Genomic DNA, 17,460 nt, shown 5'->3' on the forward strand with positions numbered 1-17,460 from the left:
GAAGGTAAGCTCAGGGGGTCTATCAGTGCAGCCCCTTTGGATGGTGGGAAAGGGTAAACAGGGACACACTAGGAGCCTGAGCCCTGGCCTCACCAGACACCTGTCTATCTGTCAGTCAGTCCTTCCAGGACTTCCCCACGGATGTACCCCCCTCCTTCTCTGGCTGGGATCACTCCCAGAATGGCACTAGTAAGATAACACGGCCCTGGGGGGGGAGGGTAGCCTAAAATTAGCCCCCTGTACCTAGTCGGCCCAGGGGCTGGCGCCTAGCCTTCAGGCAGTGTTCACAGTGGGAACTGAGAGTCTCTCCTGCTCCAGCTTTTGGGGCAGTTGGGTCTCCCCAAGGAGGGTCCACCAGGCCCCAGTGCTTCACGGAAAGGCAAGAGCAGTGGCAACTGTGAGCAGTGCAGCCTCAAGGAGAAGCCTGGTGAGTACCTAGGACCTGGGACCCCACAGCGCTTCCCCGGAGTAGTGGACCTGCAGGCCCGTGGGTTGTTCTCACTGGGTCTGTTTTTTGGAAGCGCTTGGGAGTTCTGTAGGGAATCCTGCCCGCAGAGGGGACAAGGGATATGACTGCTACCTGCTGTGTCTGTCCCAAGGGGATGTGTCTGCTTAGGCTTTGGGGTTCAAATAGACCACCTTCTTCTTCTTCTTTTTTAGCTTAAAATAACAACAAAAATGTATTATTTTGTGGTTCTTGGGGCTAGAAGTCTGAAATCAAGGAGTCGGCAGGACCATGCTCCCTGCAACTTGAAGGGGAAGGATCCTTCCTCACCTCTTTCTAGCTTCCGGTGGTTGGTAGTGCAAATAGACCTGCTTCTTGAGATAAATTGTGCTTATACAAGTCAGGGAGTGTTGAGACTTGCCTTTATGTCCTTGTGTGGTATTTGTGAGTCTGTGTGCGGAGGTGCAGCAGGGTGGTCTCAGGGCAGAAGGACAGACAAAGCTTCTCAGGATGTGGGGAGGAAGGTGCTTCTTGAAAATAGTCTCCTCATGCCTGAGCGGCTCTTCTAGGCCCACAGAAACTAACCATTCTCTGTTATGAGCTCTTAACCTGATTCATACACCCTCAAGAGGGCCTTAGATAGAATTCAAAGGATCCAAAAACATAGGTGGGACAAGTTACCTTTTATCCCCCTAATCTCTAACTAGAAATTTACCATTTCTTTCAAGGATGAATGCAGCAGCAAATGGCAATACTATTACTAGTCCATGTAATTTGGTCACAAGCAGAGATGACGGACATTTCATATCATATTACAGTTGTGGCAGATTTCTGGAATTGTCATTTATGCTTATCATCAACATAGAAATTACTATATTTTTTATTTAATGTATTAATAAGGAATATTTATTGCTATATCATGTAGTATTAAAATATTATTTTTTTCCTTTAATCCTATGTACTTTATTGTATTGTATGTATTAAAAACCATTCTGAAATGTGACCAGAGATTTTACCAGATTGCCATAGAGGCCAATAACACACACACACACACACACACACACACACACACACACACAGAGGGAGAGGGAGAGGGAGGGAGGGAGAGGTAGGGAGAGAGAGAGAGAGAGAGAGAGAGAGAGAGAGAGAGAGAGAGAGAGAGATTTAAAACCCCTGCACTTTGGGAATAAGGAAGAGGATCCTTGTACAGAATGGTCCCACAATAACTATTGATTAACAAACCACAACAAGGTGAGGTTAGACAAGTAGAGTAGTTAGATTTTCTTATCCTATTTAATAAGGCACAATCCACTCAAGTGCCCAAGCCAGCTGGGGGCCATGGCTTGATTTCCCTCTGGAGGCTCATTAGATGGGCCTTGCTTGTGGGCTCATGATATGATGGTGAGAGCATCAGCATTTTCCTCCACACTCGCTGCCATCTTCGTCTCCCTGGACACAACTTCCGCCTCCAAAAAATATTGAGAAGAGCCCTGGCCGGTTTGGCTCAGCGGTTAGAGCGACGGCCTGCGGTCCTGAGAGACCCGGGTTCGGTTCCCGCTAAGGGCGCGTACCTCGGTTGCAGTTTGTCCCCGGCCCTGGTCGGTCGTGCGGGTGGCAGCCCCTCGATGTGTTCCTTTCACATCGATGTTTCTCTCTCTCTCTCTGTTCCTCTCTCTCCCTCCCACTCTACCTGAACAAAAAATGGAAAAATGTCCTCGGGTGAGGATAAAAAAAAAAAAAAAAAAAATCAAAAAATATTGAGAAGGGAATCCTTGCTGGCTATCAGAAAATAATTTGTAAAGAAACATGCTATGCCCGGCTGGCGTGGCTCAGTGGTTGAGCATTGACCCACGCACCAGGAGGTCACCGGTTTGACTCCCGGTCAGGGCACATGCCCAGGTTGTGGGCCCGATCCCCAGTGGGGGGCATGCAGGAGGCGGCCAATCAATGTTCTCTCATCGATGTTTCTCTCTCTCTCCCTTCCTCTCTCTAAAATCAATAAAGAAAAAAAATTTAAAAAGAAACATGCCATGAATAAAGTCCTTGGAATTCGGCATGGTCCTCAAAGCTGAGATTTCTGGAAGTTGCAATATGAATCTGCTTGAGGCAAGGGGGAGGGTCATGTGTTCATTTTTCAAGTTGCAATTAAAAACCGTGATGCTGCCCTGGCCAGTTTGGCTCAGCAGTTAGAGCATCAACCTGCGGTCCGGAGAGACCCGGGTTCGGTTCCCGCTAAAGGCACGTACTTCGGTTGTAGTTTGTCCCCGGCCCTGGTTGGTCGTGCGGGTGGCAGCCACTCGATGTGTCCCTTCACGTCGATGTTTCTCTCTCTCTCCCTCCCACTCTATCTGTACAAAAAATGGAAAAATATCCTCGGGTGAGGATAAAAAAACAAAACAAAAACAAACAAACAAACAAACAAAAATGTGATGCTGAATAGGGAAACTGGCTCTGTTATTACGTTGTTGTAAGTCATCTGGCAAACCCCTTACCCTCTCAGGCCTCAGTTTTCTCCATCCACAAAATGGGGATAATACAATATTGCATCTTCCACTATGGTTAAATAGGTTTAAAAATCACTAGATTATAGGTATATTCTGGGTTATTGTTAATGAAACAACTGACAATATCATCCATATAATCTTAGGAAAAAGTTTCTGCCCTCCTTTGAGACTTGGCTCCCCCATCTCCAAATTGAATAATTTTAATTAAATAATTTATTAGATTATTTAATTAGCATTAATAAGCATTGCAGCTTTCAGATTATAGAACTTCACATAGGGACCATTAGTCATAGAAGACTTAAGTGATAAGAATGGTTACTGAGTACTACATTCAGGTGCTATTCTAAACACTTAACATGTATTAACTCATTTAATCCTAACAATAACCCTCTGAGGCAGGTACTACTATCATCCTCATCATACAGGTTAAGAAATGGGCACAGAGAGATGAAGTGATCTGCCGTAGATCATACAGGTACTAAGCGGTGGATCAGAGATTGAAGCAGAATGCCAGACCATGTTTTACCACTACCTTGTATGGCCTTTTAATCTGCAATGGGAGCAAAACAGACCCATATAAAAGGAGTTAAAATACAGTGTGATGACTCCTTTTTAAATTTTTTTTATCCTCACCCGAGGACATTTTTCAATTTTTTGTTCAGATAGAATGGGAGGGAGAGAGAGGAAGAGAGAGAGAGAAACATTGACGTGAAAGGAACACATCGAGTGGCTGTCACTCACATGACCCAACCAGGGCCAGGGACAAACTGCAACCGAGGTATGTGCCCTTAGCGGGAACCGAACCTGGGTCTCTCTGGACCGCAGACTGACGCTCTAACCGCTGAGCCAAACTGGCCAGGGCCAGTGTGATGACTTCTATAGTGCTATAAAAGCACAAACTCCAGAGGAACTAATCCATCAGAAGAAAATGCATGTGACAGAAGAAAGCATGATGTTTCTGGAGAGCCATCACTTCTCTTCTCTTATTGCTGAATCTTGAGGTTTAAGTAGAGGATTCGTGGAAAGTAAGGCTGCTGATATGGGCCAAGATTCTGCTCATGATGAACCTCTGAGCCAGGCTAAGGCATCTGGGTTGTATTCTGAAAGAGAAGCCATTAAGGGATTTAAAACAGGTAAGATTTGTATCTTTAAATAATCATTTTAGCCACAATGTGGAGAAAATGTTAAAATGGGAAACTAGCTAGGAGACTACTCTAATAATTGAGGCAAAAGATGATAGGGGCCGAGGTAAAGCACTGGCAGTGGGGATGGGCCTGAATGCGGGGGCCTACAGGGGCCTCTAGGAAGTGAAACCCGCAGGCCTTAATAACCAACGGGATGGGAGTGGGAGAATGAGATGAAAGTACTGAGATGAGTCTTGGGTTTTTGGTTTGGTTGATCGGGTGGATGGTAAGGAACTGAGATATGGACCAAGTTTGGTGGTAATGGTGGTGGTAGTTGTGGTGTGATACTGCTGACTTTGAAGTGCCTGAAGAAACTCAGTGAATAAATATTTTTTGCTGAAGAGAGAGCTGGGGGCTTAGAGTGATAGGGTTGAAATCATCAGAATAAATGTGCGAGCTACAGCTATAGGGCTGGAGAGAAAAGGATCAAGGAGAGAACCAGGGAAACATAACTATTTCAGGAGAGAACAGAGAGGAGAAGAATCAGGAAAGTGTGCTGACCAGGAAGCCAAACAAGGACTCTGTAGGAGGAAGTGGTCAGTGAGGAAAGATGTCCCCGAAAAGTCTGAGAAGGAAAGATCTGAGAAGCAGACAGAAGATTTAACCACAAGGATGACTTTTTTTTTTTTTATCCTCACCGGAGGACCTTTTTTTTCCATTTTTTGCACAGATAGAGTGGGAGGGAGAGAGAGAGAGAAACATCGACGTGAAAGGGACACATCGAGTGGCTGCCACCCGCACGACCAACCAGGGCCAGGGACAAACTGCAACCGAGGTACATGCCCTTAGTGGGAACCGAACCCGGGTCTCTCCGGACCGCAGGCCGATGCTCTAACCGCTGAGCCAAACCGGCCAGGGCCAAGGATGACTTTTTAAAGAACTATCTCAGTGTGTGATTGAGGGTAGGTGGCATTAGACTGAATATGGTAGAGAAGGAAACGAGACGTGGGAAAATAGACAGTAGACAACTCTTTGGATATGTTTGATGAAGAATAAAAAGATGAAGGGAAAGATGACTTGGGACAAATGACCATAGAAGTGTTTTGTTTCCCAAGATGGCTGAGGGGGAGGAGCCAGTGAGGAGGTTGAAAGTGCAAAGAGAGGAAGCTCACCTTCAAAGATGTACTATATGGTAGCCCTCTTCCTCTTAAACGACACATGAGGCAGGGACTATCATTTCTGTCTTGTAGACAAGAAAACTGAGTCCCAAAGAGAAGAGTCCTTCCTGCCCAAGGTTACTCAGCTAAGGACTGGGGGGTACAAAGTTGGCAGCTCGGGTCTGCCTGATTTATAAAATTCTCTTATAATTGCACCCCAAAAGAAATAAATAATAAGACCATATATAAAGTAGATGCTTGTTGGTAGGGAGGAGTCTAAAGTTGAGGGAGATCCCACCAACACACTTAAAATTTTTCTGAGGCGTGTACTTGAGGTCCCAGGCTAACGAAGAGTGGCGGAGGTGGACAGTAAATAAAAGGAAGTGTGTTGCCCTGAGACCACGGCTGCAGGTTATGGGAGAGTAGGGAGACTGAAGCTCTGCAAAACCTACCAGCTTACCATGATGACATTACATACTGAGGTGGGTGACTGACTTTGAGCACTAGAAACAGGATTGTTAAGGTCAAAGAGTTAGGTTGAGTCAGTCATTGTGCCATGGGTGATTTCATAGGGTCTGGGCATAATGGAGAAAGATGAGTTGAGGGTTGAGGCAAGGCTCTAGGCTGGGTGGGGCAGAGAGGATGGGAAAAGGCTTGACTTAGAGGGATGGAGAAGCCATGGACTTCAAGGAGGTGCTGGCAATTAAAGGGACTCCTGGATTGAAGTGGTCCTGGGGCAGAATTCAGTTGTCACCAGAGAAGAGGACTTTCCCTGGAAACTTCAACTATTTCCTGCCATCTCTTTGACTTCATTTTACTTGAGGTGTGTTCTTTGTAATGTCACCTCTTTATTTAATCATTAAATGTCAGTCTCTACTTTATTTATGTGGTGTATCACATTTATTGATTTTAAAAAAATAATAAAAAAATAAAGTAGGAGAAGCTGAAAAAAAAGTCAGTCTCCATCCATTTCATGAGCAACTCTGTTGCCTGAAACATGGGGCATGAATCTGAGGGGAAGTCACATATGAGGGGCTGTGAAGAGGCTGAACTTTATCTAAAAGGCTAAGAGGTGGAGTTAATGTGAGAATTCTTAGGGATGAGAGCTTAACATCACAAAGCACCATTCTGTTGGCCTAGCAACTGCCAGACCAGGGGCCACCTCATTAATTCACACATGTTGAACTAAGGAAGATACATCTACAATCCCCAGCCATGATATAGACTCTAGGCTCTGCTGGGAGTGGAGAAATATAAGATGAATACAGGGGCTCTCAGCGTGGAGTTTACACAGTAATGAAGCACAGATAAGTAGAAATGTGGTATGAAAGTTCAAACTGAAGTCTGCTTGTGACCCTTTGAAATGCCTGAGCAGGGGGAGGAGATTAGGGAGGGCTTCCAAGAACTAGGAGTTTGAAGGGCAGGCAGAACAGCTTATGCAAAGGTACCAAGCTGTGAAAATACCTGATCTGCTTTGGCAGCCATCTCTGTAGCCTGAAATAAGATAGAGTAGGAGTTATAAGCAGGGAACCCATGAGTGAAGAGCTTGATGGTGAAAGGTGGGGGGCAAGGGCTGGCATCCAGGCTTTTGATGGGGACTCTCAGTCTCTCCTGTTTTTGGCACCCACAGATCTGGCATATTGTCCTCCTCATAATGAGAATGATTGTACTCTAATAAACCAACATGAACTTCATGGACATCAGCAAAATCTTCTCCCTCCTGCAGCCCGACAAGGAGGAGGAGGACACCAACACAGGGGAGAAGCAGGCTCTCCGTGAAGCAGTGCACAGAAACGACTCCTATACCTTAGACCAGCTTTTGTGCCAAGATCGTTACAAACGTTTCATCAACAGTAGGAGTGGCTGGGGTGTTCCTGGCACACCGTTGCGCTTGGCTGCTGCTTATGGCCACCTTAGTTGTTTGCAAGTCCTCCTGGCACATGGTGCTGACGTTGACAGCTTGGACATCAAGGCACAGACACCACTTTTTACTGCCGTCAGCCATGGCCATCTGGATTGTGTGCGTGAGCTTTTGGAAGCCGGTGCCTGTCCTGGCGGAAGCATCTACAACAACTGCTCTCCCATACTCACAGCCGCACGTGACGGTGCCGTGGCCATCCTGCAGGAGCTCCTAGGCCATGGTGCAGATCCAAATGTCAAGGTTAAACTACCAGTCTGGGTGTCGAACATAACTTCATTTTCTGGTCCCCTCTTTTTGGCTGCAATCTATGGGCATCTTGACTGTTTCCGGCTGCTTTTGCTCTATGGGGCCGACCCTGACTACAACTGTACTGACCAGTACCTTTTAGCTCGTGTCCCACAGCCACGCACCCTCCTTGAAATCTGCCTCCACCATAACTGTGATCCAGAGTACATTCAGCTGTTAATTGATTTTGGTGCTAACATCTACCTTCCATCTGTTCCCCTGGACCCGGACTGGAAAGATGATAAAGGCACCATTTTACTGCTACAGGCCCGAGGTGAGTGTCAAGCAGACCAGTCCTATAGGCTCCCTGGTGTGGAGGTCCCAGGGCCCCAAAGTATCCCCAAGCCAATCCTTCTGAGATGAATTATTGAAAACACCATCTTCCTCCCTCTACTGGAGCCTCTAGTGGAGAGGAGGTTACATATTCCTTATTAGGAACAAGATCTCTAAGATGAGGTAGAGAGATAGCAGTAGCCCAGTATCCTGTTCTGGTTTTGCCAATGACTGCTTTATGGCTTTGAGCATGCCCTCTCTAGGCTTCAGTGTGTCCATATTGGTACTGTATACTGAAAGGAGGATGGGGGACATTTCCTAGAAGGAAGAGAGCATTCAGGGCTGCAGTAGGGAAGGCAGGGTGAACGTAGCATTGGGTGGGAGAATGACCTTGAACATTGCTTCTCATGACCTGTTTCTCCTTGCTGTAGCCACTCCACGAACACTACTATCGCAGGCCCGTTTAGTTATCCGCAGAGCTTTGCGCCAGGCCAACAAGCCACAAGCCATTGACCAGCTGGATATTCCCCCTGTGTTGATTAGCTACCTCAAACACCAATTGTAATCTTGCAGTCCACCCAGAAAACCATGATACCCCTAAAACATCCTGGGGACCCAGATAGCTGAAGGGCACACAGCTCCACCCACTCACTTGGAGCTGCTTTCCTGTATTATCCTCCACAATAAAATCATCAACAAAATAAATTCTGGAGGCTGTTGTGTTTGTTGTGTGTGTGGAGTTGTTTACTGGTGGGCAGTGGGCTGGTTGGCCAAGAGGAAGGATGGGAATGGTCTGGCATTTGACAGGTATGAGTTCTGACCACTGAAAGAGAAAAAGTGAAAACTAACTCAGTGGCCCATACTTGCCAACCTCAAAATCCTTGAGAGAATTTGGAGCTGTGTTGCTCTAGAAGCAAAGTCCTGAAGAATTTAACTGGGTGGAAGGGTAGCATTAGCTTGCTCATCCCTGGACCTCTCTCCACTTCTATGGATGCTTTAAGGCACCTTTTCAAGGGCTGCCACCCGAATTCCTATTATTTTGAGTCAAGTGACCAAGGACCCCCACACTCACACACCTTGAATCATTCCCACCAGTCCAGTTTATAATCAAGATCAAAATGGAAAAACAAACTACCAAATATTTATGACAAAATGTAATGCAGAAAAGAATTGGTTACATAGGTGATAGGCAGAGAATCCAAGCAGGACAGGAAGGTAACGAAGATATTAGTGGTATCAGAAGCCCCAAACCACCCCTAGGCTGAAGGGGTGAGGAAGAAAATATGTCCAGAGTCCAGGGACAGGGGTCACCGGACGGAAAGTGGAAATTACAGCTCTGTCCACGGTGCTAGAACCATAGAAGAGAGATGCTGCCCAAACCATAGGAAAGGAAGAAATACCCTCTCCTTTCCCTCATTCTTGCCCTTCAATCTGCCTCCAATGTCTCTCTCACTGGGGGAAACTGGAATTAAATTAATATGAGAGCCTGTGAAACAGCCTACAGGGGGTCAGCCCCCTTGAACTATAAGGCAGATCAGGGGAAGGTGAGCAATGGAGGAACAGTGGGAGGAGATGGTGTAATCTGGGCCAGGAGCTGAGATCGCACAGCAGAATTGGAAGTATAATGACAATGGGAGCCACAGACACCACCGGAAGCAAAAAGGTGGAGGCTAAATATCCTGGCTTCTCCATTTTTCCTAACCTCCCACCAGTGCCTCTCATTGGTTGAACCCAGCCAGAAGATGATTGACAAGGGATCCTGGAAATCACAGCCAGTCCCCTATGATGTGGAGAAAGCAGGGTAAGGAGGAAAACAGGACCACCACAGATAACTACACAAATTCAGATCCAAGCACTTTCATTTTGCTAACTCTTTGTCCTTCCACAGTACCTTATATTTCTCCTGCATGGCACCTGCATGGGGATGTGAATGTGCAGTGAAGGAGACACAAGATGAAGGAATGAAGGAGAAGAGCCCAGACAATCTGTACCTGGGAAACACTACAGCTGTTTAGAGCTCTTTGTGGGAGCTGCCTTGACACCCCATACATCATGATCTGGAGACGGGAAGCAGGAAATGAAGTCTTGAACTGACTTGTCTCTCCTACCTCTTACCTCCTCCACTCTCCCTAGATCTTAGTGCCTGAGAGACTTTAGGAAGGAAGGCAAGAGAACTGGACATCTCTCTCCATGGCCCTGCCACACTCAGTTTCCAGACTTGCATTCTTATGCATTTTGGAGAGCAGTGCAACTGTTTGTCTCCAAGGAGCAAGAGAATTGAAGGACTGGGCTGTAAGCATAGACAGAGGGCTTCAGGACAGACAGCCCCATCTCTCTTGTTACAGGTGAATTCTCCTGGCTTTGCTCTCTCCATCGCCTTATTCAAGGCCCTTGGGGATTAGAAATCAACCTCACCAACCTCATCTGTTCTAGGTTCCCGGGGAAAGTGCACTCTTCAAATGGGCCTGCTCAGGATGGCTTTCCCTGTGGCATCTGCGGCAGAGATAATCTGGTTGATCCATGAAAGCATGTGGATACTCTTGGAATTTCAAAGGACTTGCACTCCGAGGAGGGTGTACGAGTATTCCAAATTCTAAACACAGAGGAAGGGCTGAGCCTCTTAGCCTCATTTCCCAGATGAGCAGAATGAGACCCTAAGTTTAGTGCCCATATTATCATCTATTATATTTCCAGTTGCCTGTGCTGCTAGTGGACAGAGATACTTCAGGGCCTGGTGTCTTAGTTCCTTCCACTCCCCATATCTAACCATTCCCATTCACACAAAAAGCCAGGGGTTGGAAAGGATCATGCCAAAATCTGATGACGAATTTTTTTATGGCAGACTTCCCTAGGAGGCATGAGTAGGAGGTAGAGGTGATGTCATTGTTTCTGGAGTGAAATCTCTCCCTTGGCCTTTACTCTCTTGTTGGCTCTAGTCCCAGATGATAACCTAGTCTCCCCCTCTAACCCGCACTACAGCCAAAAAAGACAAATCTTAAACCTTTCAGGTAAACTAGGCCCCTTCTCTCCCTCATTCTCTCTTTCTCTCCCTGTCTCTTCCTGACCTCCTTTTCTTTCTTCCGTCTTCCCTCCCTCCTTTCTTCCCACTCCCCCTCCCTTCATTCCTGGCATTTCTACGAGCCTGGGACTAGCTCTGCTCTTTACATGCCTCTGATCAGTCTACATTCTCTCCTACAATGGAAAAAAATATTTTTCTTTATTCAGAAAGGTGGCCCCCAAACACTAGACTACAGAGAATTAAAGTGAAGGGATGGACAAAAAATTTCCATGCAAATTAGATGTAAAAGCAAAGGTTCTAACAATAGATAAACGAGGTCACTACATAATACTAAAAGGATTGATCTAACAAGAGGATACAACCCTGGTAAATATATATGCACCCAATATAGGAGCAGCTAAATACATTAAAAATCTCTTGGAGAACTTTAAAGGAGAGTCTGACAGCAATGCAGTCATAATAAGGGACTTTTTAACACCCCACTGACTTAACTTGAGAGATCTTCCAGACAAAAAATCGACAAGGAAACAGTGGCCCTAAATAACATGCCAGATCAGATGGATTTAATTGACATTTACAGAACATTTCACACCAAAGCTGCAGAATATACATTCTTCTCAACTGCACATGGGACATTGTCAAAATAGACCACATATTAGAAGACAATATAAGTCTCTACAAGTTCAAGAAGATTGAAATCATATCAAGCATCTTCTCAGATCACAAATTCATGAAACTAGAAATCAACTACAATAAAAACACTAAAAAACATTCGAACACATGGAGGCTAAATAGGATGTTATCAAATAATGACTGGGTTATCAATGAGATCAAGTGAGAAATTAAAAATTTCCTTGGAACTAATGAAAAGGAACACACAACAACCTCAAATCTATGGGGCAAATGAAAGCAGTCCTGAGAGGGAAGTTCATATCACTACAGGTCTATTTCAAGAAACAAGAAAAATCTCTAATAAATTATCTAATTCTACAATTAAAAGAATTAGAAAGAGAACAAGAAAAGCCCAAAGTAGAAGGAAGGAAATAATAAAAGTTAGAGTGGAAATAAATAATATAATACTAAAAACAATACAAAAGATCAATGAAATCAAGAGCTGGTTCTTTGAAAAATAAACAAGATCGATGAACCTGTAGCCAGACTCATTATAAAACAAAGAGAGAGAACCCAAATAAATAAAATCAGAAATGAAAGAGGTGAAGTAACGAATGACACCACAGAAATACAAACGATTGTAAGAAAATATTACAAACAACTAAATGTCAACAAATTGGACAACCTGGGAGAAATGGAAAAATTCCTAGAAACATATACATTTCCAAAACCTAATCAAGAAGACTAAGACAACCTGATTAGACTAATAACAACTAAGGAAATTAAAGCATTAATACAAAAAACTCCCAGCAAACAAAAGCCCTGGGACCAAATGCCTTCACAGGGGAGTTTTACCAAACATTCAAAGAAGAACTAACCCCTATCCTCCTCAAACTATTACAAAAAATTCAAGAGGGAGAAAGACTTCCAAGCTCTTTTTATGAGGCCAGCATTATCCTAATTCTAAAACCAGATAAATACACTACAAAGAAAAAAAATTACGGGCCAATATCCCTGATGACCATAGATGCCAAAATTCTCAACAAAATATTAGAAAATCGGATTGAGCAATATATTAAAAAGATTATTTACACGATCAAGTAGGATTTATCCCAGGGATGCAAAGCTGGTATAATATTTGCAAATCAATAAATGTGATACATCACATAAACAAAATGTAAGGTTAAATCATACAATTATATCAATAGATACAGAAAAGGCATTTGACAAAATCCTCTTCTCCAAAGAGGACATACAGATGACCAAGAGACATATGAAAAAATTCTTAATGTCACTAATCATCAGAGAGATGAAAATCAAAACAACAATGAGGTATCACCTCACACCTGTCAAAATGGCCACCATCAACAAATCATCAAACAACAAGTGTTGGTGAGGGTGTGGAGAAAGGGGGACTCTAGTACACTGCTGGTGGGAACACAGACTGGTACAGCTGCTATGGGGAACAGTATGGAGTTTCCTCAAAAATTAAAAATAAAACTGCCATTTGACCCAGTGATCCCACTTCTAGGAATATATCCTAAGAATCCTGCAACACCAATCAGAAAGCATATATGCACCCCTATGTTCATTACAGCACTATTCATAATAGCTAAGATCTGGAAACAACACACGTTCCCATCAGTAGATGAGTGGATAAAAAAGCTATGGTACATTTATACAATGGAATACTAGGCAGCTATAAAAAAGAAGGATCTCTTACCCTTTGAGACAGCATGGGGGGATCTGGAGAGAATTAAGCTAGGTGAAATAAGTCAGTCAGAAAAAAGTATCACATGATCTCACTTATATGTGGAATCTAATGTATAAAATAAACTGATGAACTAAATAGATCCAGAGACATGAAAGCAAGGAACAGACTGACAAACCTCAGAGGGAAGCAGAGGGGAGGGGTGAGATGAGATTAACCAAAAAACTGTTATGCATATATGTATAACCCATGGACACAACAGTGTGGTGAAAGCCGGGGGCAGGGAGGGGGAGCAGTAACACAGTGGATGGGGACAACGGGGAAAAAATGGGGGGGAATCTGTAATACTTTCAACAATAAAGATAAATTAAAAATAAAGAAAGAAAATAATAAAGAAATAAGTAACAATAAAAATAATATATCAGAAGTCAGTAATGTTATAGGTAAATTTTTAAAAAAAAGGCCAATTAAGGGATTGGAGAGTGAAGGGGTAGGAATGGGGATTACTATTTGTCCAGGGAAGGTCTCACTAAAATAAAATGACGTGCGAGTAGATATCTGAATGGGGCACAACCTATGTCAATATTCAGAGGACAAACATTGTAGGCAGAAAAAAATAGCAAGTGCAAAGGCCTAGAGGTGGGATTTCAGACAAGTGCAACTGAGAATGTTCTAAACAGAATCGTTACATTTTCCTAACCCTGTTCCTCTATTCCTCAGTTCAGTGGATGGTCAACTCTCCTGTGCCTTGCCCAGGTTGGAACCTGCAGGGCAGTGGCCTCATGGGTGGTGTGTCTTCTCCACCACGCTGGCTGCTCTTAGGCCAGAAGCTGTGTCTAGTTCACTGTTACGTGTGTGGCACCAGATATAGGACCTAGCACAGAGGAGGAGCTCAGAGAGTGGCAATATCACACTTCACGGGTGGATGTTGGCAACTAAACTTGACATTAGACCTGAAGATGCCTTGTTTTACTGTGTCCAACAAACACACGCTTAGTACTTAGTTTGTGCTCAGCTCTGTTTGGTGCTGAGGATATGAAGATAAACAGACCCTCTCTCTCCCCTGGGAAACAGTCCAGCTCTGCACAATCAAAAGGAATCTGTGTACACGGAATCACAGGCTCATGTGTGTTTATATCAAAAAGGGATTTTATTCGTCTACTGGTGGACACTTGGGCTGTTTCCAGATCTTAGCTATTGTAAATAGTGCTGCTACAAACATGGGGGTACATATATTCTTTCTGATTGGTGTTTCAGGCTTCTTAGGGTATATTCCTAGAAGTGGGATCACTGGGTCAAATGGTGGTTCAATTTTTAATTTTTTGAGGTAAAACCATATTGTTTTCCATAGCGGCTGCACCAGTCTGCATTCCCACCAGCAGTGTACTAGAGTCCCCTTTTCTCCACACCCTCGCCAGCACTTGTTGTTTGATGATTTGTTGATGGCGGCCATTCTGACAGGTGTGAGGTGATACCTCACAGTCGTTTTAATTTGCATCTCTGTGATGATTAGTGATGTTGAGTATTTCTTTATATGTCTCTTGGCCATTTGTATGTCCTGTTTGGAGAGGTGTCTATATATACAGGGTGGACCCAGGTACAGACTGACAATCCTCAGAAGAGGGGGTGGGGGGAGGGAAGAGATAAACCACAGAACTTATATGCATGTACGCATAACCGATGGACATGGACAACAAAGCCGGGGATGGGGTGGGGGAGATGGGGAAAAGGGTGTCAATGGGGAAAAAAGGAGAAACATCTGTACCAAAAATAAATTAATAAAAAATAAATAAATTTAAAAAAATAAATAAAATATAAGGACAAAAAAAGGGGATTTCAAAGTCATATTATGACTCCTGTATCTTTGAATATCTGTTTATTGGATGATAAGCAGACCAACAACAGGAACAGGAGCAGCAACTAGCACTTATTGAAAGCTTCCTATGTACCAGGCTCCGTGCCGAGCACTCTCATGGAATACTCAGTTCATTCTCATCACAGCTCCGTGACATGGATACTACTATTTATCGCATTTTTCAGAAGAGAAAACGGAACCTCAGAGACATGAAATAACCTGCCCAGTTCACACGACTCCTAAATGCTGGGGCCAGCATCCCAGCCCAGGCAGTGTGGCAGCAAAGCCACTGCACCCTACTGCTTGCTTTCCTGGGAAGGACAAACATAGCTGGCTGAGCCTCAATTGAGCTGGACAGTCATAGTCTTTTACTCTTTGGCCCCAGACTTATCTGTCTGCCCTGATTTCCAGTTCTTCCTCTCCCCCTATACAAATACTCAGCCCCAGGTGTCCAGAATCCTAGCTCTTGCCCAACCCGCCATACCCTCTCACACTGATAGGCTTTGGATTGAACAGGAATCCTTCCCCTGCTTCTCAGACTTGACGTAATCATAAAGGCTATTCTCCAGGGAACTTTTGTCTGATGCCCCTCCCCACCTGGGGAGAAGGAATCTCTTCATCCACAGTGCCCCAGATCACCTTTGTCAGACCTCTAGTCTGCTTTTCAGCTCGTCTCACAACTCCATCCTCAGAGGCCCCCTTCTCCTAGAACGTTACCACTTTTCCCAATGCATATCCCCAGGCCTGGCAAAGAGGAGGTGCTCACAGAACGACTGGTGAAGAAAGAAATGAGAATTGTAGTCACGTGGACCAGTCTGTCTACTTGAGTTTATGAAGCTGCCTCCAGGTAGCCTGCATGTCTCTTCTCATGAGCTTTTCAGAGCAGCTGCAAGATGCTGAGCAGCAGAGGGGTTGTCTCCATTCTGCAGATGAAGAAACTTAAGAAAATATTTTTGCTTCCCACCAGCAGCCCCTATAGTGACCAAACAAGTTGATCACGTGTCAGTCAGCATCTGGAATGGGGGCCTGGAGGGCTCCCTCCTCAAGAAGGCATTTTGAGCCCTGGCTGTTTTGGCTCAGTGGTTAGAACATCGGCCTGCGGACTGGAGAGTCCCAGGTTCAATTCCCGCTAAGGGCATGTACCTCGGTTGCAGTTTGTCCTTGGCCCTGGTTGGGGTCGTGCGGGTGGTAGCCAGTCAATGTGTCTCTCTCACATCGATATTTCTCTCTCTCTCTTCCAACCTCTCTCCCTCCCACTCTATCTGAAGATAAATGCAAAAATGTCCTCGGGTGAGGATTAAAAAAAAAAAAAAGAAGGCATTTTGATGTACAAGTTTATGCCCACAGTTGGTCTTTCCCTACATTGTCCCTGGGGAGGAGTGGGCCATACAAACAAGGAGCTGTGCCACCCCCTCTCATGTCCTGTTTCCCTTAATGTGCACATATATAATCTCCTGAGACTTGGATATATCAGGGCCAAGAAGAAAGACACCCAGCTGGGAGACCTCTTTAGCATGTGAAAGACTACTCTCATTTTCTTGAAGCACTATTTCTTTTGGGCCCAATCCAATGTTTAATGTCTGTCAGTCCCAAAGCTAACTGGTGTGGCAGAATGTTTGGCAGCTGAGCAGAGGGCTGAAAGGACTAGCTCCTATTACAAGAGCAGTGCAATAGTGCTCCCTTGCCTTAGGGTTACTTCCAGCCCACCACTTAACTGCTTGTACACCTCCTCTCTCCCTGACACTATCCTGGACCTGTGCTTCCACGGGCTCCAGTCTTGGAAACTGTCTTCTCCAAATTGTAATCTCTGGCCTACTTCACTGAATCAAGATTCTGGGTGAAATGTGAACAGGTGGAAAGCAACCGGAGGCACCTGGCAGTGAGGAAGCCTGTAAAGGAGGCACTGGAAAAAAGACACCTCCAAATCAGGTCCAACAATCGAGAATCAGGACCTTGCAAAGCAAGAAACCACAGTTCCAGGGAAATAATATAGTCCAGCCAATCAGATGGGGGAAACTGAGGCTAGGAAGGAGAAGGTACTTGCCCAACGAAGTCCCACAGGGAGCCAGTCAGTGGCAGCTCCCTCCTCCCTGCCATTTATTTAGACTTGGGACTAGGATAGGAGGTCTGATGTTCAAATTATCGATTTTTGTTGGAGATGTAAAGAATGTCATAGAACCCGGCTGGTGTGGCTCAGTGGTTGAGCGTCGACCCATGCACCAAGAGGTCTCTGGTTCAATTCCCGGTCAGGGCACATGCCCAGGTTGTGGGCCTGATTCCCAGTGGGGGGCATGCAGGAGGCGGCCAATCAATGTTCTCTCTCATCCATGTTTCTCTCTCTCTCTCACTAAAATCAATAAAGATTTTTAAAAAGTAGAAATTACCTGCTTTAAAAAAAATAGAGTGTCATAGAACATCACAGAATATTATAGAAAGAATTGAATTGGACTGTTAAGCTGGAAGAAATCAAGGAGCTTGACCAGCCTTACCCTCTCCTTGTGGGGATGGAGCGATGGACCGGCGCGGAGAGGAAAACGACTGGTCGCGGTCATGC

General features: G+C 44.8%; 1 protein-coding gene across 1 annotated transcript; it reads left to right on the forward strand.

The window, feature by feature from the left end:
• The first annotated feature begins 297 nt into the window (after window positions 1-297).
• Window positions 298-8,347, forward strand: ASB12 (ankyrin repeat and SOCS box containing 12). Its single transcript, XM_036271232.1, has 3 exons — window positions 298-427; window positions 6,861-7,710; window positions 8,141-8,347. Exons 2-3 carry the CDS (start codon window positions 6,915-6,917, stop codon window positions 8,272-8,274), a joined length of 930 nt encoding a protein of 309 aa, XP_036127125.1. The 5' UTR covers window positions 298-427; window positions 6,861-6,914; the 3' UTR covers window positions 8,275-8,347.
• Window positions 8,348-17,460: the final 9,113 nt, after the last annotated feature.

Source organism: Molossus molossus, unplaced genomic scaffold (assembly GCF_014108415.1).
Source record: "Molossus molossus isolate mMolMol1 unplaced genomic scaffold, mMolMol1.p scaffold_m16_p_2, whole genome shotgun sequence".
NCBI lineage: Eukaryota > Metazoa > Chordata > Mammalia > Chiroptera > Molossidae > Molossus > Molossus molossus.

Coding starts and splice junctions, on each gene's coding strand:
- ASB12 (XM_036271232.1), top strand. CDS start 6,915: ATGAACTTCATGGACATCAGCAAAATCTTCTCCCTCCTGCAGCCCGAC. Junction 7,711..8,140: donor TTTACTGCTACAGGCCCGAG/GTGAGTGTCAAG, acceptor TCCTTGCTGTAG/CCACTCCACGAACACTACTA.